Source organism: Zymoseptoria tritici, chromosome 2 (genome assembly GCF_000219625.1).
Source record: "Zymoseptoria tritici IPO323 chromosome 2, whole genome shotgun sequence".
Taxonomy (NCBI): Eukaryota; Fungi; Ascomycota; class Dothideomycetes; order Mycosphaerellales; family Mycosphaerellaceae; genus Zymoseptoria; species Zymoseptoria tritici.
This window is the reverse complement of record NC_018217.1, coordinates 1,368,107-1,393,840: the sequence shown is the minus strand read 5'-3', so window position 1 is coordinate 1,393,840 and position 25,734 is coordinate 1,368,107. Positions and strand designations below refer to the sequence as shown.

At 54.9% G+C, this 25,734-nt stretch overlaps 8 protein-coding genes across 8 annotated transcripts; 3 read left to right on the top strand and 5 right to left on the bottom strand.

The window, feature by feature from the left end:
* Positions 1-475: 475 nt before the first annotated feature.
* MYCGRDRAFT_68179 (uncharacterized protein) lies at positions 476-3,979 on the bottom strand (the record flags this gene model as incomplete). The annotated part of the gene is made up of 1 exon (XM_003854842.1): positions 476-3,979. The coding sequence occupies one exon, from the start codon at positions 3,965-3,967 to the stop codon at positions 476-478; it is 3,492 nt and encodes a 1,163-aa protein (XP_003854890.1).
* A 6,747-nt stretch (positions 3,980-10,726) lies between these two features.
* Positions 10,727-12,926, bottom strand: MYCGRDRAFT_68176 (uncharacterized protein; the record flags this gene model as incomplete). The annotated part of the gene is made up of 1 exon (XM_003854841.1): positions 10,727-12,926. One exon carries the CDS (start codon positions 12,767-12,769, stop codon positions 10,727-10,729), a length of 2,043 nt encoding a protein of 680 aa, XP_003854889.1.
* Positions 12,927-14,611: 1,685 nt separating this feature from the next.
* On the bottom strand, positions 14,612-15,280 carry MYCGRDRAFT_90647 (uncharacterized protein; the record flags this gene model as incomplete). Its single annotated transcript, XM_003854840.1, has 2 exons — positions 14,612-15,132; positions 15,196-15,280. The coding sequence occupies 2 exons, from the start codon at positions 15,278-15,280 to the stop codon at positions 14,612-14,614; spliced, it is 606 nt and encodes a 201-aa protein (XP_003854888.1).
* Positions 15,281-16,909: 1,629 nt separating this feature from the next.
* On the top strand, positions 16,910-18,790 carry MYCGRDRAFT_99072 (uncharacterized protein; the record flags this gene model as incomplete). Its single annotated transcript, XM_003855576.1, has 7 exons — positions 16,910-17,001; positions 17,060-17,230; positions 17,285-17,502; positions 17,562-17,920; positions 17,977-18,414; positions 18,467-18,683; positions 18,750-18,790. 7 exons carry the CDS (start codon positions 16,910-16,912, stop codon positions 18,788-18,790), a joined length of 1,536 nt encoding a protein of 511 aa, XP_003855624.1.
* A 365-nt stretch (positions 18,791-19,155) lies between these two features.
* On the top strand, positions 19,156-21,026 carry MYCGRDRAFT_68169 (uncharacterized protein; the record flags this gene model as incomplete). The annotated part of the gene is made up of 3 exons (XM_003855577.1): positions 19,156-19,282; positions 19,359-19,417; positions 19,474-21,026. The coding sequence occupies 3 exons, from the start codon at positions 19,255-19,257 to the stop codon at positions 20,719-20,721; spliced, it is 1,335 nt and encodes a 444-aa protein (XP_003855625.1).
* Positions 21,027-21,076: 50 nt separating this feature from the next.
* Positions 21,077-22,475, bottom strand: MYCGRDRAFT_68166 (uncharacterized protein; the record flags this gene model as incomplete). Its single annotated transcript, XM_003854839.1, has 2 exons — positions 21,077-21,849; positions 21,913-22,475. The coding sequence occupies 2 exons, from the start codon at positions 22,469-22,471 to the stop codon at positions 21,077-21,079; spliced, it is 1,332 nt and encodes a 443-aa protein (XP_003854887.1).
* Positions 22,476-22,860: 385 nt separating this feature from the next.
* MYCGRDRAFT_30397 (uncharacterized protein) lies at positions 22,861-23,514 on the top strand (the record flags this gene model as incomplete). Its single annotated transcript, XM_003855578.1, has 1 exon — positions 22,861-23,514. A coding segment is annotated over one exon (654 nt), but the record flags the coding sequence as incomplete, so codon positions are not given.
* Positions 23,515-23,651: 137 nt separating this feature from the next.
* MYCGRDRAFT_68164 (uncharacterized protein) lies at positions 23,652-25,646 on the bottom strand (the record flags this gene model as incomplete). Its single annotated transcript, XM_003854838.1, has 2 exons — positions 23,652-23,822; positions 23,988-25,646. 2 exons carry the CDS (start codon positions 25,644-25,646, stop codon positions 23,652-23,654), a joined length of 1,830 nt encoding a protein of 609 aa, XP_003854886.1.
* Positions 25,647-25,734: the final 88 nt, after the last annotated feature.

The following is a 25,734-nucleotide window of genomic DNA, read 5'->3' as shown; positions in this document are numbered from 1 at the left end:
CACCCGCCCGTGCTCCATCCTAAGCTCTCCGCTCATCTCTGCTCGCCACACAGACAAACGTCCAAGGCGACGACTTCGGTTGCTGCCTCCCGGCACAATCGAAGGCCGTCCAAACTTACAGGCAGCTCTGCAAGTCAGCACATGGATCGGAGCCGCACCCGTTCACGCCTACGTATTGCAGCTTGGGCTGAGGGCCAGTGGAGGTATGGCGCTTTGCCGTTGTTGGGAGCGGAGGGGAGGGAGCGAAACGACGGGAGCGAAAGGACGGGAGCATCAAATCGACGCGCGTTGCTCTTCAAATTTCTGGATTCGGACCCGTGGTTGTGGAAGATGGAATGGCAGCTGATGAGGTGAACGCTCAAGTTGTACGTCGTCTTGAACAAAAAGACATCGATATCAACATCATGCACATTGCACATGGCCGCCATACTTCTCTCAAATGTCCTTCCATTCCGTCCGTCATCTACAACGCTCCTTACGCTCTCCCTACACCCGCAGCTCTCTTGAACCCATTCCCACCCCAAGAAGTCGAGTTCGACCACGCTTGGCTATCACACTGACTCTCCTTGTCCCACATTGAAGGTGCTTCGAACGCCAGATTGAAATCATCCCAATTCGACCGAGCGGAAGAAGAGGAACTCGTGGCAGAAGAATCAGGCAGCCTCGCACGCGGCGATCGCACATAAGACCCCATCGAAGAAGAAGTCGTCTTCGCCTTTGGCTTACGCCCACGAGCGGCCTTGGGCGCCGTATCGAACGCCGCTGCTGTTCGTGTGACAGACGATAAAGGCTTGAGGTCTTTGAGGATTTGAGCCAGTTCAGAAGGCGTGGACGCGATCTGAGCGCGGAGATACGGCATTGCGTTGGGAGTCTGCAGACCTTCCATCACGGGTACACGATGGATGTATTCGAAGCGTTCTGGTTGAGGTGGGTCCGACGGTTTGACCGCCGGATCGAGGGACGCGGCGTCCCCTTTGGCAAGTAGTTGGATGATGTCGATCGACTCGCCGGGTGGGATGGCGGTAGGATGAGACGGCGTCACGCAATCCATGTCGACTTCCTTTCGGAGCACGTGGTCGATGTCCACCGCGGAGAAATACGCGCAGGATTGTGGTAGGTCATCGATGCCCATTTGTTGGCTGAACATGGCTCGTGTCCAGACGTTGGCGACTTGTAGAGCCATCGCACAGCGGTATTTGTCTTCGTCTTTGGAGAGGTAGCGAATTTCATCGTGGACGGTCAGAGCCAGACGGGCGTGGATGTTGTAGCGGCGGGTGAGGTATTCCATGCTCACGATCAGGAGGTGAAGGTAGTCGACGCCAGAGGACTGAATGGCCCAGTTGATTCGGGAGGTCATGAAACCGCCTTTGCTGATGTACCTACGCATCAAAGCTTCGGTGATGGCGGCGCCGAGCACAGGCGTGCGAGGACGTTCTTGTTCAGCGAAGTCTTCAAGCTTATTGAAGACCAGGCTTTCGGTGCCGCCGCGGAGGAATTGTCGATCGCGAAGGATCTTGCCACGGGACTTGGTACCTTTGGTTTCCTGGTAAAGGGTTGTGGCGATGGATTTGGCATCGGCTTCTTTCAAGGTCGGGTTGAATTGGCGGAGGAGGGATTGGGCGAACTTGAGACCGGCGCCGTAGATTCTCCCGTAGTTGAACACCTTGGCATCGTTGCGCGAGATTCCGAGAATCTTGGCGGTTCGAGAGTGCAAGTCGGTGCCCGCTGCTTTCGTGCCTTCGAGCGTCATGAATCCAATGGCATTTCCGCCGTGCAGCTTGAAGCTGGCGTCTCCAACGAGGGAGGCAATCCAAAGCTCTTGACTGTCCACATCTGCGCCGACAAAGCTGTAGCCGGGAGGTGCAGTAATCATACTCTTCAGCTCAGATCCTACTCGATTCTTCTTCGCGTTGGCCGCCGTGAGCCATGTGTTCTCGACAGCACGTCGTGTTATCGTGCCCATTGGGATGACCTGCGGCAGAATGTAGCCCAGCTTCTGCTCGTCGTTGGGTACTCCATCAGATTCTTCGTTGGCATAGACCACCATCTGCGATCGAATCCGATCCCTCGCGGCGACCCAGTACGCACATGATGCGTTCATCTCCAATGCCTCTCTGGCGTATGCATACTCCGAGTACAACAGACCATTTTCGAAGAACTGCAAATATCCTTTGGCAAGCGGCGATGTGCACCTCACCTCAGGACCGTCCTTGTGAGGAAGCTTGAAGTACGTGTTATCCAGATCATCTCGAAGCGCAAAGTTTTCTTCTTGAAGCATATCGCACTGAGTCATCGACTGATCGCGGTACTTTTGAGCCTTCGAATGGTCGACCTTGAAGGTCCAGCCGAACTTGTCCGACCAGACTAGAGGATTGTTGTCCCACGCCATTCGCAGCAGGATCGGCGCGATCCGCGTTCGAACAGTCAAGGCAATGTCGGCATCATTATTGGCAAACAGTTCCTTGTACCACTTTGGCATGCCAGGCTTCTTCTGCCTCGCTGCTGGCCTTGGAGGATCGCCCTTTTTCTTCCCCTTCACCATTCGGACTTCTTGCCCGGTCCAGTCCAGCTGACAAAGCCATGGATCGTTCTCGTATATTTCCGGGTCGGCCTTGTGCTCCAGCGCCTTTTCCGCCAGATCGATCAAACGTTCCTGCACGCCGGTCGACAGCTTCTGGTAGGTGGCCTCTGCATTGCGGATGTACACCTCCCAACCCTTGTCAATTGGCAGTATCTCCGAGGAGAGATGCCGCAGCGCAGCGAAAGAAACTGGATGCGGGCACGTTTCCATGAATAGTGGAAAGACTTTCTTGTAGACTTTGTGAGTGATGTCCACATCGGCAGCACAGTAGTCCAGCAACTCATCCAGTCGTTCCATGACGCCGTCTCGATCCAGCTCGCCAAACCACTCTCTTCTCGCCTTGTCTATAGTAATACCACAGTGAAATTTGGCCACATCCCGCAGACTGTTGACAGACGATCGTCCAACCCACAACTCCTCCTCCTCATTATACTCAGCATGATTTCCAAGCAAATCAGCCAAGTCCGCACTCTCATCTGCAGCGGCGATCTTGTCCTCCATATCCCGCTGCTTGCGATGCTTCATCCATGTAGGTCGCTGCCTACTGCACATTCCATTGGTGGCGATGTGCAGACTCATAGTATCCATGAAGAAATTCTTCGACTGATCCATGCTGTATTCCTCTGCTATCCTCGCTCGATCATAACCAATATTGTGACCGACGACGATCCGTGGGTTTTGAGCATTGCCGAGTGGGATCAAGTGCCGATCGTTCTCACTTTCTCCTAGCAGCCACGGCGATAGCCATCCATACCAGTGTGTCGCAGAGACTGCACATGCCATAGCTGGAAAGCTCGTCTCGTGCCACATTACCTCTGTATCGAATGTCAAGACCTTCTCTTCTGGGAATGGCACAGCCTCTGAACGTCCATCCTCATAGTACTTTGTCCAACCACTTCTTCGCACCCATTTTCGTGGCTTCGAAGGAGGCGATGCGCGTGCGTACTTCTTCGATAGACTCAAATAAGGCTCTGCACTGTCCATACCCAATCGGTAAAAGTGCTCGTCCAGAGAGGTTCCCTGTAAGTCCGGTAGATCGAACCCGATCGGAGGCGTACTATCGCTGGTCTTTCCGAGCAAGTCATGGCGTTGCAGATGGTCTTTTGACAATGCGATCAATTCGGCATCGGGCTTCGTAGAGCTATTGGTCCGGGGTGGGAAGAGTTGCGGATGCACGTATGCGCTGACTTGCTGCACGCCAATCTCATTGTGTCGCGCATCGGAGGCTATGGCGAGCGACGACGACGACGCATTGTCTGATCGATGATCGTTCGCGGTCGCGTAGCATCGCTGCCACTTCAGGGAATGTGGGCGCAGGCGGAGAAGAGAAGTCTGCTGTGTTCGCTCGAGAGCGTTGACGAGGTGGTGTCGACATCGTGATCGCATAGCTCCGTGGTCACGAGATGTCCCGATGAATGATGATTGCGATACGAGTGTGTATTGGCGACATGGCGGAGAGGATCACATCGATGGCGGGCGATTCAATCTGACTCCTCCGCGCGCTCTCTACTAGTCGGCGTCATAATTTGGTACCGCGGAGGCGAGACGCGCAGAGCTTGCGGCGGCGGGTTCAGCCCTACCAAAGTGTATATTGGCGTGCAGCAGTGGCGCCGATTACCTCACCTGTGATGGGAGCCAGGTCTCGCCGCAAGTCCTGCTGCGCTGGTCGCTCTGCACATCTCTCGTATGTCGTTGGCGAAGGCGGTGCCAGCAGTCTGAGAAGATAACACTTGTGCACTCATCGATTATACTGTTGTTAGAATCCCCCGCATCCGCCTGCGAAAGTGCTCCTCCTTGGACCGGCTTCGAGCTTGTGAGCACAGAAAGAGATGTCCGATTGGGGGGAGGTCCTCGATTACGCTGTTCCGATCTTTGACGACGAAACGACGGAGGAGGAGGAGGAGGAGGAGAATGAGGAGAATACTGAAGATCCGAGAAGGACAAGACGCCATCACGATGAAGTGTATGTGACTGGCGGAAGTGCATGTCCGCTGCACCAGCTAATGTAGCTTGTAGGGCGGCCATGGCACGGCGGCCCAGAGGTCGAGATGTGTTCTTTCTGGACAGCGACGATACCGGCGACGAGTTCGACGGAAGTGAAGACGAGGGCGCCTGGCTCGACCGGCTGCTCGCTCCTCGTGGTCAACAAGATCCACCACCACCACCCGACTCCGCTCAACCACCTCCACCTCCTACACGTGCCTCAGGCTCAGCTGCCATACACAATATCCTGAATGACGATCCGCCCGAAGTCACGACAAACACCGGCAATCACGGGCAAAGTCACGATCGCGGGCCCGATCTCACTCACAGTCCTCCGACTCATGCCCCGCCCTTGAACTTCGGTGACATCTTCCGTGACCAAACCTTCAACCACGACTCCGACTCGGATGAATTTGTCACTTTGGAAGACTTCGACCCCGACAACACCACGCACACCGCAAATCCCACATCAGCAGCCATGCCGACCGCTGCACGGCGCACTGCGACAAGCCGCCGTCAGAGCGTGGTCGACCTCACGAGTAACTCTCCGCCGGAAGCCACACGACCATCTGCACCTGCGCGAGTATCCAGACAGCCACCAACAATCACGCTCGGCTCTAGGGGTCGGAAGCGCTCAGCAGACAACACAGGAGAAGGAGATGGGCTAGACAGAGTCTTGAAGCGCAGTCGGCGAATGCAGGGTCCGGTGGAAGAGGTAGATCTGCTTGATGAGAATCCGTCGGTGGAAGAAGAGCTGCGACAAGCGCAACAGCAAGCTACGATAAGGGCGCAGCAGGCTGAGGTGGCTGCCGGACCTCAGAAGATTGGCAAGAGACAGTGCATCATCTGCATGGAGAACTACACTAATGCCACGGCAACTGCATGCGGTGAGTATAAGCTATGGGCGAATGACATAGATATGCGTGTGCTGACGTTTGACAGGCCACTTCTACTGCCATGAGTGTCTGATCCAAGCACTCCTAGCAGGTGAGAAGAACAGTGATCGCGGCACCGGCACCTGTCCAGTGTGCCGCAAGCCCCTATCGCGCACCGGCAAGAAGAAATACGACATCATCCCGATCGCTTTCATGAAGAAGACGCACTACGTGGAGAATGAGCGCCGACGGAACATGACTTGATTATTGCTACACTGCTTGAGTTTTGCAGTACTGTTCGAAGCAAGCGAGGAGTTTGGCGTAAAAGATTCACGGAAGAAGTGGGCGCAGCATGAGCCTTGGGAGATTATATGCCACCATCGGTTTGAAGAACGAATCGGTGGATCAGTTTACCTGTTGTGAGTCTGGGACGAATTGAGTTCATTTGGTTCGTTTCCTTGTCGTCCCGCTCTCCCAAATTCGTTTTCCCCATTGAGTTCGAAAGCTTGGGTTCATGCGCTACCTTAGGGAAGGACCTCTCTCTCGCGCCTCACCACTCTTTCCACCACAAATGACCCTAGCCATTTCCATTTCCTTTCTTTGCGCATTGACCTGGGCTTGCAGCAGTCGAACAACAAATTGGCGAAGTCGCGACAGAAACAATCGACCATCAAGAAGGAGTCATGGCGGTCACGCGCTTGACTCTCGAGATGGGTGGCTCCATCGCTTTGCTCCTCGAAACACCCACCCATTCATCCTCTCGCCGACAATCGCGCACAGTCCATCCAATATTCTAGCTGTGTAGCGTTGCACTTATCAATATCTTCACGGGACTATCAGGCGAGCCTCCATTTGGCTATACAAGTGAGTATCAAAGGAGTCAGTCAGCCAGACAAGAGTGTTGACACTGAGCGACAGAGGTACATCTGCCTACTCGCCCTCTTGGGACCAGTCAACAACACTCGCAGTGTACTGTTCCTATTCCGACAACCACTCGGTGGCAATCGTTCAAGCAGTCGGCGGAAACGTCCCATTCACTCTCAACACACCTTCTTCCAAATCTGCATCCTCATAGGCGATCACACGGGAGCGCACTCATTGATTCAGCAACACAAGGATGTCGCCATACCTCAAAGGTGCCGGCAACTACCCACGATCTTCGAACTCAAGCACTCCGCCCGAATCCCAGGATAGATCGAGATCAGATTTGGCGTTAAATACCAATACAGCCCAATCTGAGCCTATCGACTCGACGGACACAGATGGAGTGAGCAACGAAGGCGGCGACGAGACAGCGGTCCCTTCTCTTGTCAACTCGGCGGACAACGTGGCCGGTGGAAGCATCCTCCAGAGGAGCCGAAGCGATTATGCTCTCAACAGCTATGCTTCGAATGTGGTCGTCACAAGCGATGGCTCGAACGGGGCGATTACCGTCCAAGGTGGCTCCAATGGTGAATCCTCCAATCAAGATACATTCAACGGGGAAGCACCTCGAGACAAAGGAAAGGGAAGAGCCCTCGCGCCTGACCCGAGTGACGACGCATCATCCAGCAGCAGTTCCTCCAGCAGTGATATGCCCCGAAATAAAGGCAAAGCTCCTGTTCGCGATTCGACCAGCAGCGACTCCTCCGGGAGTGACTCCTCTGACAGCGATGCGTCGAACGGCAGAAGCAAAGCTCTTGCTCGCAGATCAGAAGATCTTGTCACCACGGATGCTGCAACTGGCAGAGTCAATATCAACTTTGAAGATCCCAGTGTCCTCCTACCAAGTCCTCTCCCCATCCGCAGAAAGGGTGGCATACCGACCGCTGGCGGCGTGGTCGTCGGAGGAGGCGAACAAGCCAAGCGTCTTACCAGTGCCAACATCGACAGATCGGAATCATCAAACAGACTGGACGTTGGACCTGGTCTAGACGGCTCGAACGAAGCGACTTTTGCTCGCGCTCAACGCCTGCACGGACAGAAGCAGGTGAAGAAGTCAACGTTGGAAAGGTTAGAAGACCTCGCGGCTGTCGTTGGTAGCGACGTCATCGGCCACGGCGATTCTTTCATGAGTCCAGCGGAAAAAGCGGAATTCTATAAATTCCATATACAAGGAAAAGAGCGAGCGCTCCCGAATCATCGCCATGAGGCGAAGCTGTTGGAAATGCGAGGGAGCAAGCGCGAGTTCCTGCCAGACGGTGAAAGGCCTTGTACGTGATGGATCATCTCTGAGTCGCGTGTACCTTCAGCTGACAGATCTGCGTTCAGACAAGGTTGCCAAACCAAAAACCTCCTCGATCCCGGGAGAGACGCTGAGGCGTATCCAGGGGAATCCGCCGCCTGGATCACAGCCTGTCGTTGCCGAGTCTTCTGCGACTGCTCAGAAGCGTGCTTAGACGGTGTCCTTCCAGCAAAAAGCGATCCCAGTCGGTCGGAGCAGTGCAAGCGCGCGATCTCCGTCATCGTCTGGTCCAACCAGACAGCATCCAATTCCATATGGTCGGAGTGGTGCAAGCGCGGGCCGTCCTTTTTCGTCTGACTCGAGTAGACACCAGACACCGGCAGACCAGCAGCGACTGCTCTCTCCCAGCAACCTGGGCGTGTTGCCTGAACCATCGCCTGGTGGAACGCCTGACGCACAAGTCGACGATCCCTTAGGGAACACTGCACGAGTGACACAAGAAGCCGACGACCCCATCGCCTCCGACACTGCGCGGGGACCCTTCGACCGCGCTGCACAACAACTGCAGGACTTCGCCAACCGCCCGCAGAACGAGTCTTCTTCTCAACCAGAAGCACAACCAGAGTCCATTCTACGACCTCCACGCAACGCTTCCGATCACCTTGAGTCTCTAGGCCATCCACGAAATGTTGACTTTGCTCCACGACCACACGTTCAGGACGACGAGGCCTTCTACCGCGCCGTCCCTGAAGGTCCGAACTGGTCCTGGCACGTCAATAACCCTCCAACCAGCCGGGAGATGCTGCGTCGCGCCTCCAATCCCATCGTTCAAGCGTCCGAGTATCTACAGCCTTCTCGTGCAAGAAGGAGGTCGAGTTTTGGATGGAGGATACTATCGGACGTGTTCAACATGAACAACGGGGAGAGTTCCAGAGCGAGGCAACGGACTCCACTTGTGGTCGAGACGCACAGAAATACATCTGTCAATGGGCGTATGCGACTGACTGCCAGCTTTGCTACAGCACCGAGGACCGTAACGCAGCAAGCCGACGGTATGCCGTCTCCTCAAGTCACTGGACAGCAGTCTACGCAAGATGACAGCAATGCAGTGGCTTCTGAAGGATCTACTGAGCAAGCCAATGCTCTACCGTCCCCTCAAGCTGCCGGTCGACAGATGAGTGATCCAGTGTCGCCAGGAGCTACATTGCAGACTTTGGCCCTTGTCACATCGTCTGAGCCCGCCGCACAGCAAGCCGCGGATGCGCAACCGCTCCAGCCCATGGGTCGGCTTACCATCCAGACTTCTACCAATGCAGCGACACTGGGAGCCACAGCTCAAACAGCTGAACTCCCATGGACTTCTGTCCCAACTTCACAGCGAGCGAACGATGCGTCATTTCCGCGAGCCGCGGGTCGCCAGATGAGCGAGCCCGTGTCACCAGGAGGTACATTGCAGCGTGCAGACCTTACTACCTCGTCTTCGCCCACCGCGCAACAAGCCACTGATGTGCGACGACCCCAATCCCCGAGCCAGCTGACTGTGCAGACGAACAACAATGCAGTGACGCCCGGAACTATGATACAGACCGCGAATCCCCCAACGAGTTCTGTGGCTACCATACGGCAGAACAACGCTGTGCCGCCTCCTCAAGCAATAAGTCGCCAGATGAGCGAGCCTACATCGCCCAGAGGAACTCGACAGATGAGCGAAGTGATCTTGCCAGGAGCATCTCAACAGCTAGGTCCTCCTCCACGAACGACTGGATACACCAGTATCGGGGAACAATATGTGCCACGACTCCATGCTCTCCCCAACTATGAGAATCTGCGACCACGAACTCAGGGGGGCGCGGGTCCATCTGGAAGTCCTCTTACTCCTATCGATGGAGCGGCTGTGGGTACTTTGCCATCGGACTGGTCAGGAGAACCAAGCTCGCTGCGTCGGCCGGATGAGAGTATTGATGTACACGACTGGGCATGGCGTGCTACACAAGGCGAGGACGATATGTTGAACAGACCCGCTGGTTCTGCACCCGCGTACACCGTACCAGGCGAGAGTGACATGACAGTCACATCAGCTGGACCTGCGCCTGCGGAGACTACACAAGACGACGATGATATGCAGATCCTACCGGCTCCAGTACAACCGAACGACGACATGGAAATATCACCCTCCGATTCGGCATCTCAAGCTCCACGAACGGGCGCATCAGCCGGACCTGCAACGCAGATTGACGCACTAACAGCATCAGAGATTGAGACATTGTATGATCAACCACCGCTCACCGACAGAAGCAACCGAATCCACGACGAAGGCGACAATCCCAATCCTCCTCTCACCGCAGCGGAACGGAGGTCTCGTTACACGTTATGGGTGCGGCATCGTGAATTTGTGCTTCGCAATGCGGCGCCGGCTGCGAATTCGAGGAGAAGGTCGAGTTTGTGGGATCGTGCCCGAGACAGCATTGTTGCGTTGCCCAAGAGGACGGCGGAGAAGGTGAAGAAGATGGGGAATCGGGGTGGAGCGGCGGCGGGGAATGCGAATCCGCCGGCACCGCCGGCATCGTCGTGATCAAAGGGGAGGTTGATTGTCGTTGAGAGGTGGGGTTTGTGAACTGAGAGAGAGGATGGAGGAAGAGCAGGAGGAGAGAATTGAGAGCTTCGGGGAGAAGAGGGAGCCGGTCGTTGTTATTGATTCGAGTGGGCGATCGTTGTTGATGCTCTGTTGAGTGTTACTTTCACTCTTGTACATGGACTTCGTTTTTCTCGCTAGAAGTTCAGCTCACATATGTGGTCATGCTACCGCTTCATTTGGTTGATGCATTGGTCTCGCTAGTCCTCTTCATCACAAGGCACGGAGAGACAAGAATATCAAATCAAGTAGAACAGAGACAACATGATCATTAATCTTCAACGCCATGCTCGCTATGCCCTTGTTCCTGTCATGTCGTTCCATCCATCCATTCTCCATTCTCCACTCCTAATCAATAATTCAAGGTAAAAAGGGGGTATCCTATCCTTTCTCTCCACCCTCTCGTCTGCCGCTGCCTTCATCCGACCGTCCAAAACTCCTCAAGTGTGTACACATTACCACTCCCTCGTCTCCCTCCCACCTCCCCTCTTTCAAGTATGACTCTGATTCTGCTGACCATGAGCAGAAGAAGAATGGTGATGATGATGATGATGATGCCTCTCCCTCCTCCTCTCCGACCTCTCCCCTTCTCGATCCGCCCTCCCACTCCCTCCCTCCGCATGCTCTTCCGCCGCGACACACCAGAATCGATGACTGCCCCACGCGCCCTTTTGACATTCCTTGCTACAATACTTTGTCCGTCGACATCTTCTGCATTTCGCGAATTGTCGGGTGTACTCTTCCCACTTCCCGCATTGCCAGTACGCGCACTGTCGGATACCGCCTCGGGAGTCGTCTTTGCGGCAGAGATTGCGCATCACGACGCCGGCCCAGTATTGCATGTCGTTTTGTTGAGGGGAGGTAGATGAGGAGGAGCAGGAGCGGGAGGAAGAGGATGGTTTGGCGGTGAATTTCTCAATCAGGGGGAAGATGTTGTAGGGTTTCTCGCCGGGTTTGATGACGAATTCATTGTCCCATTCTTCTTCGAGTTCGGCTTCGGTCATGGCTGGATGGGTGGCGGGATTGTAGTCTGGATCGAGCAGGTTGAGGTCGTTGCCGATTTTGAGGCGAGGAACGAGGTGTGATTTTTGAAAGTATGCGCGGAGGTTGCAGTATTTGGAAACGTAAGCGAGGAGTTGAAGGGACATGAGGACGTCTTCGTCGCGGGGCATGGCGGCGAGGACGCTGGCGGGTGCGGCGGGTCGACCCATTGGAAGAGATTGTGAGGCGAACCAGGTTGTGTTCTGGAGGCTGGGCGGGGTTGTGTTGATAACGTTGACCGGTGGAGGGAGTTGTGTTTGTGGGAGATTCATTTGTGCTTGAGTTGGTGTTGCTCCGGGGTTGACCAGGCTGCCGTCGACTGATGATCGATGGGTGATGTTGAACGTTTCGTTCTCCTCTCCTGATACATCGGGGACAGTGATTGTGATGGCATTGCCTTCCGCGTCCAGCATGCCATCATCGTTCACAATATCCTGCATGGTAATGTCGGATTGAATGCCAACCATCGGCTCTCCATCGTTGCCGTTGGAATCGTCCGAAACATTCTCTTCAATCTGACCATCATCATCAGACCCGGAGATGGATAGTTGATGGCGGATGGAAGGCCTCCGTCGTGGACGGCTTCCACTGGCCGCGACTCGTGGACTTTCCGCGCGAATGATCGTTGCGCCAGGTGTGGTGGGAGATTGAGGTTGCGAGCTCAGTTCCGTCGTGACCATCGAGGGTAGCCTGTCGACATCGCGGACCGGACGGACGTATGGCGTACCCGAAGTGCTTTGTAATGTCATGCTGGATGATACCGATGATTCGGCGAGGCTCGTGCTGGGTATGCTGGGCGAAGAGTATTGCGCCCTACCACCAATCGACCTGTGCTGTCCGTGTTGGCGAGGGAACACCGTCCGCTCGGGCGGTGAGCTGAGGGATAGATTCGCGGTGTACGCTGTGGGCGTGATGTCGCTGGATGGCTCCTCTGCATCGTTTTGCGTCGGTGTCTCCGGAATGGCAATCGGAGGAGGTGGTGCGTGTCTTCGACTTCTCCCTGAGCGGTGCTCGTTAGACTCCGTACGGTGGTGACCCGACCGTGAGAAGCTCCGAGAGCTGCTGAATGGACACTTCTTCCTGCTCTCCGCCTCGTGTCGTTCTTTGCTCTTTTCAATGACCTGAAAGTAATTGTCGAGTATCGTCGCAATGACAGGGACCATATCCGCCTCGACCACCCGTGTCCGCACGGCTTCTGAACCTCTCACGCCGATGTTCACTATACATTGAAAGGCCAGATTCCACTTCCACATCTCCATCATGTCCTTGCTCCTCCCTTCTTTGAGGATGCATACCAGTCGTTCGATCCCGCCATCGACGGTGAGTATGTCTCGAATTCGACCGGAGGATGTGGTGAGGTATGCGAGATTATTCAAGGAGTTGATGAGAGGGAGGGTGGAAGTACAGTCGAGCGCTCGTCGGTCATAAAGGGCGGTGGTGATGCCGACCGAGGCCTTGTTCGCGTTGGGGATGCTGAAGTTGACTTCGCGCATGTTTGCTGTGGCGTCGACCGAACGCCGCGAACGGCGAACGGTGGGAAAGGAGTCGTGGTTGATGGATGGTTGGGAGCAAAGTCGATAAAGGCGGTCGGTCGAGGGGTGTGACGGAGGAGGAGGACTCGGAGTGCAGGCGTCTCGCAAATGGGTCAACTAGCAAATAACCGAAGAAAACACCGCGAATGCAAGACGCTGGACTCGTAAGCACGTCGACGCCAGATTGAGAGCGCCACCGGGCAGTGGATGGTAGTTCTTTGGGGTGATGGAGGAGGATTGTTTGTGGTGACAAAGCCGGCCAGGAGAGAATGGAAGACGGGACTTGCGAGGAGAGTCGGCGGGTCCTGCCTCCGCTTCGGTTCGCTAGAACTAGAACTAGAACTAGGGCAGCCCGGTAAGGGTCAAGATTGAGGTGGCGCAAAGTGGGGATGTGATGTTCTGGAAAAGGTGTGAAGAGTATGTTTGAAGAAGAGTCGAGGTTGATTTGGTTGGTATGTCTCTGAGATGATGGCAGAGCAGAGCAGAGAGAGTGAGGAGTTGGCCCGCTCCTCATCCGAGTCTGTCGGTCGGGCGTTATTCTCTTGTGGCGGGTCGAGGCGGTTAAGCTGGGGACTTGGCAACTTCTGGGCTGGAGAAGAAGATGGAAGTACTGCTGAATGTAGATCCTTGCACCGTTGCAAGTCGCACGTGAGAGGCGACAAATCTGCTGCTGCTGGATTGATTGGAGAATGCTGCCTCGCCTATGTCGTGTCCGATGAGATGCCTGAGATGAGAGGTGAATTCACTCACAATGTTGTTGTTGTCATGTCCGTGAAAAGAAGCATCGAAGCTCCATCAATTAATTCGATTTGATTCAGCCCCAGCCCCAGCACAGGCAAGGGCCATCCGCCATCCGCCATCCGCTCGTCAGCCATCATCTCTCCTCATCAAAACGTCAAATCTCCTCTCTCGTCACCCTGTCTCTCCACAGCTGGAGCCTCATCACGCAACTCTCGAATCTTATTCCAACCTCAATCACGATACACTAAGTATTGAGATGACACTCCTGCAATTCCCTTTCCTCTCCTCTCCCACCACGTCGCACTCCCCTCCTCAAAATCCACAACGCCCCCGCCCTCAATCCAGCTCACAGCGCATATACTCTTGTACCTCCCGTCTCCTCTTCTCCGCTTATTACTCCTCCAACCCTTATAGGTCGGCTCCCCAGCACGCGAACCGGCTTCCCAAACACCCCGGTCCATCCGCCGCACCAAAATTCCCTCAAATCATCATCACGGTAGCAGGAAGATCTGAAACATTTCCTCCTCCTCCCCCTCCTATTATTCGCATTGAATGAGAAAGGATCGAAATAAAACAAATTGCCATGTGCCGGCTTCATGGATCACGCCCGTTGGTGAATGAACCGTTTTGCACCACCCACACCCGCCCGTTTGCTGTTTCGAAACTCTGATTCATGCTGGCTGCATATGCCGATACCGTTTCCCAGCCCTGCCTCCCGGTTCGGTTCCTGATGTGAGGCTGCCGCGCACGTTGGAGTCGCGTGGTGGGCTGATGAGCGAGTTTCGGTGGATGGGCTGTTTGTGGTTTCAGGCGTATTTGCTTGCCTCATAGGGACATGTTCACGCCACGCATCCGGAATGAGTATTCAGGAGTCGCAGACCGATGTGAATCACCTTACCATTACGAAATGAAGGTCTTGCAACGGAGTTCGGATATCTCCCGGTCTGCCCTTTACTGAACCTACCCGTTAATGGGTGGTTGGTCATCTATGTCGTGTATACCATCAAATCGTCTTCTCTCAGTCCTTCTCTCATATTGCATGCTCTGTTACTACCTCTTTCCTCAATCTCCCCACCCTCTCCTCTGATTCTCCCTCTCCACTTCCCCTTCTTTGTACTCCACCCACCGCCGCACCAGTTCACGGTTCTCCCCTTCCAAGCGCTCCGCTTTCTGTTCCGCCATACTCAGCGCCAGTCCCAGACTCACCATTTCATCTTGCGCATCCTGGACGAGTTTGGCCTTCCCTTTCAGTTCCTCTTCGCGGTCGCGGAGGGAACGAGTGAGGTTTCGGTTTTGAGTTGTGAGGCGTGTGATGGACTGGGCTTGGAGGGTCGATGAGGACTGGAGCGCGGTGTGCTCGGTCTGCAGGGAGGAAAGTTGGGTGGACAGGAGGGCGCGGGCTTTCTGATTGGCTGCTAGGTCGTTGCGTAGAGTGGTCAGGTTGTCGCTGGTGGTGGACGAGGGTTGCGAAGGGGTCGAGGTTCGTATTGGAAGGGATGCTGGTGACGATGAGGTAGGTAGGGGTGGATTTGTCGTCGCGGGTGTGAGAGCGGCGGAGGCGGTACGATCGGCGAGACGGGTGACTTAATCACGATGTTAGCAGAGTCGAATATGGATTGGATCCAGTGAATGAGGTCCAGACGTACAGGCGTCTATGTATGGCTTGTGGGCTTGCTCGCGAGCATCGCGGACTGCTAGCGCGGCGGAGTATTGCTCTAACCAGTCGGTCATGGTGGTTGCTGGAATGATGGGCCGCTGCAGCTCCGGAAACTACTGCGATCAGTCATGGTATGGAGAGGATGGAAGGTGTTGATACGGAAAGTTGAGGGAAGCTTGAAGGTCATTCATGTGAATGCGGGGCGGACTCCGTCAGCAATGGCACCAATCACTTGCTCTCTATATTCTTCCAGTCCATCCACCGCCTTGAAAGCTACCTTACCTTGCGTATCTTTCTCCTCCTTCTCGTGAAGGTCGCTCTCTGCGCAACACGCTACGCTTGTACGACAGGCCACAAGACTGTGAGCGCGGCCGCAGACTGGCAGCACAACAGCTCCCGGCAATCGCAATCGAGGGACCAGTTCTTGGCTCGCCGCGTCCTGAGCGAGCGTGAGAGAATGCACAAGCGGGGGTTTGTGAGTTTCACGGAGGAGAAGATGGTCACCGGACTGCGAGAGCCACGTTCGCCGTTGGTCGATATGTCGGACAGGGTGATGCTGTGCAGTTGATGCTAGCGCCGTGGGCTGACAAGACTTGGAGATGGCCACGGAGCGCAGCAAGCGATACCCTCGTGAGTGTCGATGCTCGTTTGCTTTGCTCTCACGCATAGGTAGGGCGTGCCTCGAGTGATGAGCGAATGAAGAAGGAAAAACGACTCGACGAATGGTGGAAGCATCTCCTCGGAAGCCGGCACAGCGCTCGGGCCATCTCTCCAGAGCGCTAAGAATGGGGCTGAAGCTTGTCGAACGTCGGGTCACTCTTCTTCGGATCTTTGGTACTTCACCTCACATTTCTCACCTGCCTGCTAGGACCATCAAACGAACCACAGAATGAACGATGGGTGTCACCGCGAGATGATGGTCCAACGATGCCAGTAGTCGGGCTTAAAAGTGGGATGGCCTATGATATTCAGGATCGCGCGTCGAGGATCTTCCTGGAGGATGAGGGTCCAGTATTGGAGCATGTCGCAGACATCCTGAAAGAGTACGACTTGACGGTGCATGGACACGTGCAGTCTGCAGATTGAGCGGCCACGTTTGATCATGCGGACAGTCAGAGCCGATCCGTCGGGTTCAATTGTGGGACTGATGCAATAAGAACGAGACGTATTGGCTGTCACAAATCGGGTTCCAGGTCGCTCGTGCAGGAGGCAAGGAGGAGAGTGACGAGGGAGGACCTCAATGAAGACCTCCGACCTCGTCAGCTTCAGCCACTCACGGTGAGAATTCATCGAGGGCGACAGCTAGCAAGACGGTCATGCAAACGGTGCAGTCAACTTTGCAGCATGGCTCGGAAGGCTTTCAGTCAAGCCATCAGTCTGCCTTACTCGTGGGCGCAACAGTTCACCTGTCACAGTGCATGGCGACGAAGGGTATATCGTGATATGCCCCAGAGCAAAGACCAGGATAGCTTGAACTGGCGGGAAAGTATGCAACCTTCTTCGCCATACCGAGAGCTGTGATTGGCTTCCAGAAGAGTGAATGACTTTTACCACACTACCGTTACACAGAGACCCTGGCACCGCTCTTCCACCCCAGATTGTATGGCGATCTTGAGCTTTTAATATCTTCACTCACCGCGGCCCCAACTTGACCTTCCCACGCTCCCTTGACATCACACACAACAACACCCTCGTTGCCCAGCATGAAGAAGTTTGGCAACATCTACCTCATCGCAGCTATCTCCGTCATTGGAGGTGGTCTGTTCGGTTTCGACATCTCGTCGATGAGTGCGATGTGAGTGTGCTTGTCACTTCACTTCACGACGCTATGATATGACTGACTCTTCACACAGCATCGCCGGAAAGGGCTACCTCTGCTACTTCCACCAAGGTCCAGGCGAGTGCTTGGGACCCCATGCCAGCACTCAAGGTGGTATCACCGCCAGTATGGCGGCCGGCTCCTGGCTCGCTTCACTCTTGTCTGGTTTTCTCTCCGACCGCCTTGGTCGCAAGCGCGCCATCATGTGAGTGTCCACCAACACAGGCTCATTCGCGCTCTTTGACTGACAACTCTTCAGGATCGGTTCCATGATCTGGGTCATCGGCTGCATCATCGTCTCCGCCGCGCAGAACATTCCCATGCTAATCATCGGTCGCATCATCAACGGATTCTGTGTCGGAATCTGCTCCGCTCAAGTTCCAGTGTACATCTCCGAGATTGCACCTCCCTCAAAGCGAGGTCGTCTGGTCGGGGCGCAACAATGGGCCATCACCTGGGGTATCCTGATCATGTTTTGTACGTTGGCCACGGTGAACTTGACCCCAATACCCCTTTAACTGACCTCATTCAACAAGACATCTCCTATGGCTGCTCTTTCATGGATGGTCCGGCCGCCTTCCGCGTGCCATGGGCTCTTCAAATGATTCCTGCGATCATCCTCTTCTTCGGCATGATGTTCCTCCCCGAGACGCCACGCTGGCTCGCGACCAAAGATCGATGGGAGGAGTGCGAGCAAGTCCTCATCCTCACGCACGGCCACGGAGACCCGAACAGCCCATTTGTAGCTCACGAGTTCAAGGAGATCAAGGAATGGGTCGAGATCGAGCGTCAAGCCCAGGCGGCTAGCTTTCTCGAGCTCTTCTCTCCTCGATACATCAACCGGACGCACATCGCTGCCTTCACGCAGATCTGGTCGCAACTCACTGGGATGAATGTGAGTTCAGTTTGTGCCTCATTCCACTCGTAAGTATTGACTGACCCTTGTCGCAGGTGATGATGTACTACATCACGTACGTCTTCGCCATGGCCGGCCTGACTGGCAACACCCTTCTGGTCTCCTCATCGATTCAATACGTGATCAACGTCGTCATGACTCTTCCAGGTCTCTACCTCGTGGATCGTATCGGTCGCCGTCCACTTCTACTGGTAGGCTCGACCTTGATGGCTACCTGGCTGTTCGCAAATGCCGGTCTCTTGGCCAGCTACGGCACGGATCCTGGTCCAAAGGGCGTCGGCGGCATCAAGGAGGCTTCCGTCCAAGTCAGCGGTCCGCCGTCCAAGGCTGTCATTGCTTGCAGCTATCTTTTCGTCGCATCGTATGCGCCAACCTGGGGTCCGGTATCGTGGATCTACCCTCCAGAGCTCTTCCCGAATCATCTCCGTGGCAAAGCCACCGCGTTCGCTACTTCGGCCAACTGGGCTTTCAATGTAAGTGCAATGAAGTTTGTCCAGCTGAATCGATCCTGACCTCCTCTTACAGTTCGCTCTCGGCTACTTCGTCCCGCCAGCTTTCGTCTCCATCAAATGGAAGACCTACCTCGTCTTCGCCATTTTCTGCGTCGCCATGACTATTCACGTGTTCTTCCTCTTTCCCGAGACCGGCGGTAAACCACTCGAAGACATCACAGAGATGTTTGAGGATCCGAATGGTATTCCTTACATCGGCACTCCGGCGTGGAAGACGAAGAACTTCACGGGTACTGCCCAGAAGCTAGAGAAGGGAGAAGGTTTGGAGGGCAAGGATGTCGGGGAGCAGTCTCCAGAGCGGGTCGAGGATATCGACTCGAAGAAGATGCAAGTTTAAAGTCGATTATGGTCCTGGCCAGTAGCTGGGAAGGTCATCCTGATGACGGCTGGAGGAGCCGTCGAGAACAGGAAACAAACATCACGAATCATGCAGCGTATGGAATGACAATCGACGAAGTTTGTCGATACTATCGCGGCGTGAACATGTCATGACTCTTTGTGGAATTGTCTGGACAACCATATCGTGGCGGTTGTGGTATTCCGGGCGTGAGTTTGCTTTGCATGTGACAGAATCCTGAAAGGGCAGGCACGAACAGGGTCTTTCCCCGGATCTCAGCTCGCGCGGATTTTGTTCGGCTTTGTCTCTTCACAAGAAACATTTCAGCCTTTCAACAAACACTCTTCCATCGCTTTCAACTAGTCGCATTCTTCAACAGTCGTTCGTGCAAGAGAATTCCTTGCTGTCGCGACGATCTGCTTGCAACGAATACCTGATTCACGCTCTTTTCCACATCGCCCAGCATGGCATCCGAAGAGATAGATCTCTATGGTTAGTAATGCCTCCGACGACCTTGATGGGACATGCTCTGGAAGAAACCATAGTCAGATCTAACATACCCCGGCAGAGGTCTTGAACATCCAACGAGGCGCAACAAAAGCCGAGATCAAGAAAGCTTACCACAAAGTACGACCATCAATCTCATCACCTCCAGCACTCCCCACTAATACCACTCTTCCCAGGCCGCCCTCTCCTCCCACCCCGACAAAGTCGCCCCCGAAGAGCGCGAACAAGCCGACATCGCCTTCAAATCCATCTCGCAAGCCTACGAAATCCTCTCCGACGATGACACCCGCCACCTCTACGACCAACACGGCATGGCCGCCTTCGACAAGTCCTCCAGCATGGGCGGCGGACAACCCGACCTAGACGATCTCCTCGCTCAAATGTTCGGCGGCATGGGCGGCGGTATGGGAGGTGGGTTTGAGGGATTTCCCGGTATGGGCGGTATGGGAGGAGGAGGAGGAGGACCAGGCCGACCGCAGCGCAAGACGAAGGGAAGGAGTGAACGACAACAGTACCAAGTCACGCTGGAGGAACTCTACAAGGGAAAGACGACTCGTTTCGCCAGCACGAAGAATATCATCTGCAGTCACTGCCACGGTTCTGGCGGCAAGTCGGAGAAGACGAAACCAAAGACCTGCGAGACGTGTAAAGGTCGTGGGCAGACGACTCGATTGCAACCCGTCGGACCGGGGATGGTCACGCAGCAGACGGTTCCCTGTAATACCTGCGCTGGACGAGGGAGCTTCTACGCGGACAAGGACAAGTGCAAACGCTGCAAGGGCGTGCGAACGGTGAAAGAGAAGAAGATTCTGGAAATGTACATCCCACGAGGCGCACGGGAAGGGGAGCAGATCATTCTGGCAGGCGAGGCAGATCAGTCACCCGACGACTCGGAGCCGGGCGATATCGTGTTCGAGCTGGTCGAGGCACAGCACGAAGTTTTCCACCGTGCGGGCAGCGACTTGCAAGCGGAAGTGGAGATTTCTCTGGTCGAGGCGTTGACAGGGTTCGATCGTGTGGTACTGACGCATTTGGACGGACGGGGACTGCAGTTGTGTGTGAAGCAGCCGGATGGCAAAGTCTTACGGCCGGATGATGTGATTAAGGTTGTTGGTGAGGGGATGCCGATGAAGAAGTCGGATGCGAGGGGAGATTTGTATTTGACGTTGAAGATCAACTTTCCCGAGGACGGGTGGTTGAAGACTCCGGCGGAGGTGGAAAAGGTGCGAGCAGTGCTGCCGAAGGTGGAGAAGAAGGAGTACAAGGTTGGCGAGACTCCGGAGGTGATTGAGGAGGTGCTTGACTGGGAGGTCGTGCAGGATCTGGAGGGTTTTGGCGCGGGATCGGATGATCCTAGAGCGGCGGGTGCGGAGTGGGAGGACGATGATGAAGGTGCAGAGGGGCCGCAGTGTGCGCAGCAGTAATGAATGACCGAAGAAGAGGGCATCTGAAACGACGCGTGGCGGCGGCACGCGAGAAAGACAAGAGGAGAGTGCATAGCGTGGGCGTTGGGTGCGGTTTGCTTTCAACCTGACGACCAGATGGAGACAGAATGTGAGGGCGGACACAAATGCTGGTGGATCTAAACAGTTCCGAATCACGGCCGATAGACTCTTCTTGTGGATTCACAAAACCGATTTCGAAGATCTTCAGAGAAGGAGGATACAGTACTGTACATAATACACAATGCACCGATGATCCCAACCAAAGGACATCGGCAGCTTTTCCCTCTCTTACTCTCTTTCTCAGGACATGTCTTTCGACCATACATTTCCCTATCTATCTGTACCTCTCCTCCTTCAATCTCTGATAAGGCAACGGCTCCACCCTCTTCCTCTTGAACTCCAAATTCCATCCCTGCACACCCGCTCTCCTCATCACTTCGGCCGTACTGGCATCCCACGTCGTCCGGAAGAGATCCACACCAATTGGCGACAAGCCGAATTTCGGCAAGAAACTCCTCAGCGAAAAGTGGTTACGTTTCCCAAATCGTCCTTGATCGACGCTCTTGACAGCTGCGGTATCGATGGTGGTCGACGACCCATCTGCAGCTTGTCGTTGCGCAAGGACGACTATGGCCATGCGTTGCTTGTCTAACCCCTTCTGGGCGAAAGCTGGAAGCCAAGAGTGCACGACTTGCGACGACTTGTCCAGCGAAGCGAGCTTGACCTGTGTGTTGACCGCAGAGATGGGCACATTGCAGGCCAGGAAGTGGCAGCGGGAGGTATAGCCGTCGGACTCGACGTCGGGAACATCCGGATTCACGACTGCGATGGTGACGAGTTGCTCGCCGGCTGTGAAGGGTTGGATGGAGAGGATGGCGGGAGACTCGGAGATACGGGCTTCGACGACATCGCCGTGGGGGATGTTTTTGCGTTTGTGTGGCAGGGTGGGGAGTGGGAAGGCGAGGCTTGTGGCGACGGTGGGTGCGAGACCGGGGAGGAGGTCCGGGATGATGTTCATCTGGGTTATACGTTGGACCAGGAGGGGACGTTCGTAAGTTCGCCATTTCCGGTCGGCCAGATAGCGGTAGATGGGCTTGGTCATGTCGCCTGCGAGGATCGTTAGTTTGGAGAGTTTTGCTTCGCTTCTTTGTAGTTTCATTCGCGACTTACCCAGACCGTCCTCGAACTTCTTCTTCACCAATGGATCATTGATGTCTGCCCATATCTTCGTCTTCTCCAATCTTTGTTGCATATCCCGCAGCGTGGTCGCCTTCTTCATCTCTTCCTCCTCGCCCACAACCACCTTCTCCTTCAAGAATTCTATCCTCTCGCGCTGCGTCCGGATCTCCTCCATTCTTACTGCTCTATCCTCCTGCAACACCTTTCGCGCCTCCTGAAAGCATTGATATGGTATTTCTTCGAACGGTATTTGACTCGTAGACTTCATGGCCGCTCTTCGCCTACGCGATCCAACCGGCAAGAGGTGTTGTGTGCGAAGCAATCGTTTCTCTTGTCGAGGAGTTGAGACCTTGAACGGATCTAATTTCAATCTCTCGGACTTCGATGAGGGAGGCGGCGGAGGTGGTTCTGAGGATCCTGCTGCTGTCTCTGTCTCCAGACATTTCGGTGCGGACAAGGTGAATGCGCGGATGGGCAGAGTTGTTATTTTTTCGTGTCGTGTACATCGCAGACATCGTGCTAGCGGTCGAGCACCTCGTTCCAGAGCCATGTTTGATGCGGAAATGCGATGTCTATGTATGGTCGAAGGACAAGGTGAGGTGCAAGTAGTGGTAGTCGACCAATGCTCGCTCTCCTCCGCGGACTTTTCGCGGCGACACTCCCGAAGGTCGAATCTACACCTCGCTGTCCAACAAACTCACCTTCCAACAACAACATCATCCCAAGGATCCATTACAGTCACACATCATGGCGTCCAAACGAGCCTTTGTGCCTGCAAAGCACCTTTTCACCAACTTCTCCGCACAACAACCGACTCTCACTCGCAGCATGGCCACCGAAGCACCTCTTCCAACCGGCACATCGACATTATCACCTCCGCCATCCTCGTCAACAATACACCAACCTCCACTAAACCCCTTCCGCCAACCAACGCAGTGCACACTATACACATTCCCAACTCTCGAACCGACCGGCTTCGCAACCTACCCATCAACGCATCTTCTCCTCCCCACACGCAAAGACATCCTCCACAAAGCCATCACCTTCGAAGGCGACAACGCCCGCTCCGGCACAGCGTCAACGAAATGGCGATCCGAAGTGCACGGCTCAGGGCGGAAGATCCGGCCCCAGAAGGGCTCCGGAAAGGCTCGATTGGGAGATAAAAAGTCGCCCATGCTTCGCGGTGGAGGTGTAGCATTCGGACCCAAGCCTCGCGATTTTGGAACGGACTTGCCCAAAAAGATGTACGACCTCGCTTTTCGCACGGCGTTGAGTCATCGGTATAAGAAGGGGGAGCTGATCGTAGTGGATGACTCGCAGGGATTGGGGTTGGAGATTGCGGGCGTGCATGAGAATTCGATGGAGAGGTATGTGAGGGATGTGCTGGGCTGGAATGGACTGGAAAGGAGTTTATTTGTGTCGCGTGAGAGGAGAGATGGGTTGTTCACTGCGTTGGAGGCGGATGGTATGCAGAACAAAGCGAGGGCGATGGAGGTCGAGTGGGTGGATGTGAAAGATCTGTTGGCGGGTGGGAGGGTTGTGGTCGAGAAGAGTGCGCTGGAGGCATTGTTCAGGGAGCATGAGGAAGACCTAGCGCCGAAAGACAGGTTGAGGCCTTTTCTGAGATCGTGGTCGCAGGGCGAGATGCTCAAGGCGGTAGCTGCCGAGACGAGGGCATAAGTCTAAATGATGTACAGTAATATTACAAAACGCACGTTTTGAATGCCTTTTCACCATCCACCTTTGCCGGCGTCCATCTTGACGCCCAGTCGACGACGGCACTCCTCGTACCCCAGGATAGCCATGATAGCACCCACGCCTGGTCCAGGAAGTCCATAGCTCAGTTTCTCTCTCAAGTATCGCATGAGGGCCTTGTTCCAGGACTTGTACTGCTTGACTAGCTCATCGGTGGGGCAATCGGTACTTTTGCTCAGATGCGCTGCTACGGCGTGAACATCGACCGGACGATCGGTAAAAGGTATGTCCTCCGTTCCTGTGTTCGTCGATGCTATGATCGTTCGCCAAATCTGGTGGTGCATTGCCGCGTGTATATGGCCGGAAGCAACATCGATAGGGGTCAAGACGGCCTCGTCTTCGCGCTCAGGCTTTGGCACTGCGAAGCGAGAATCGCGGTAAGGCTGCGCGAAATCGAAGTGCGCCAGGAGGTCCGCCATGAACTCTGACAATGCTCCCGCGGTAATGTGCACGTCTTTGTCGTAGGTCTCCGCCTCGGCTGGCACTTCAGACGCATCGAAGTGGAAGAAGTAGCGATTGCGGTCCACATAATGCTGCGGCGTTGAGTAGGACTTGGAGTCTGCCAGGAATACCTCGCCAATGTAAGCTTCCAGACTCTGACCGCGCGTGTGGACTGGGCCTGGAAATGCTTGCCGAACTTTCGACCCAATGGCATCGATCAAGCCCGTCAGCGGTTCCGAAGACCTTGTCTCCCGGGCGACTTCGCATCTCCTCGCGACGTGCTGTTTCTGTAGGAACCACAGCTTCTCATTCTTCACGACCGAGTTGCCCTTTGTGAACTTCAAATCGAAGTCTCTCACCAGCTCCCTCATCTCCATCACATCGTTCCTTCCCGGGTTGCTCCATCCCAAAAGCGCAAGGAAATTGCACAACACCTCCGGCAAGATGCCCTGCTGTTCTCGCATGCCCTTCACATCCAGCACCAATCCAGAATCGCTGCGCTTCGAAAGCTTGGCTTTTGTCTCGTCGAGCAGAAGGCCCACGTGCGCGAAGGTAGGCGGTGTCCACTCGAAAGCCGAATACAGATCGTAATGCAGAGGAGTGCTGGCCATCCACTCAGAGCCTCGAATAACATGCGTGATTCGCATGAGATGATCATCCACCACGTTGGCGAAGTGATATGTGGGCGTGCCATCAGATTTGACCAGTATCGTGTCCGCAGCATCGATACCAGCATCACCATCATCACTGACGGGATTGCCGCTCGGAGAACGCTTTAGGCGTTGAATTCTGCCGTAGACTAGGTCGCTGTAAACGCGCTTATGGGCATTTGGAGGAGGTTTGAGGCGTATTGTGTATGGTTTCGCTTGATCGAGGGCAAGGTCCTCGGCTTGTTCGGCAGGCAATGAGGAGCAATCCTGATAGCAACCGCTTGTAACGTAGGCTGCTTTCGTGCCATTTGATGCGGTAGTCTGGGGAGTGCAGAAACATCGATATGCAGAACCGGAATCGAGCAGTTGCTTCGCGTGTTCCTGGTATATATGCGTTCGTTCGGACTGCTTGTAAGGCCCGTGTGGACCGCCGACTTGTGGTCCTTCATCCCATTGCAGACCGGCCCATCGAAGATCCTGACACAGACGTTCCTCGGCGCCGGGTACAAGGCGCTTCTGATCGGTGTCTTCGATTCGTAAGAGGAATTGTCCTTCCGTCCGCTTAGCCAGGAGATAGCTAAAGAGCGCGGTCCTCAGGCCCCCTATGTGCATGTACCCTGTTGGCGAAGGGGCAAAACGAGTTCGTGCTGGTGTGCCCGGTAGCTTGTAGTTTCTCCGAGAAGTCGTACTGCTGTCCGAGGAAACATTTCTTTGTTGAGGTCCTTGCGACACGGCATATTGGCTTCGTCTTGCTGCGGTCCTGGTACTGGCATGCGAAAAACGCCGTGATGGAAGTCGTTGTCGACGCTGAAGACACGCAGCACAGATCCAAGCCTCAGCGGACTTTGCCGAGCTCTTAAGAGCCGGGACGACAAGCATGTGATGTCTTCGGTTGTGTTGATCCGGTCTGATATACCGTAACTTGCATCGCGAGGCAGACATATCGAGGCAATGCGCTAACCAGATT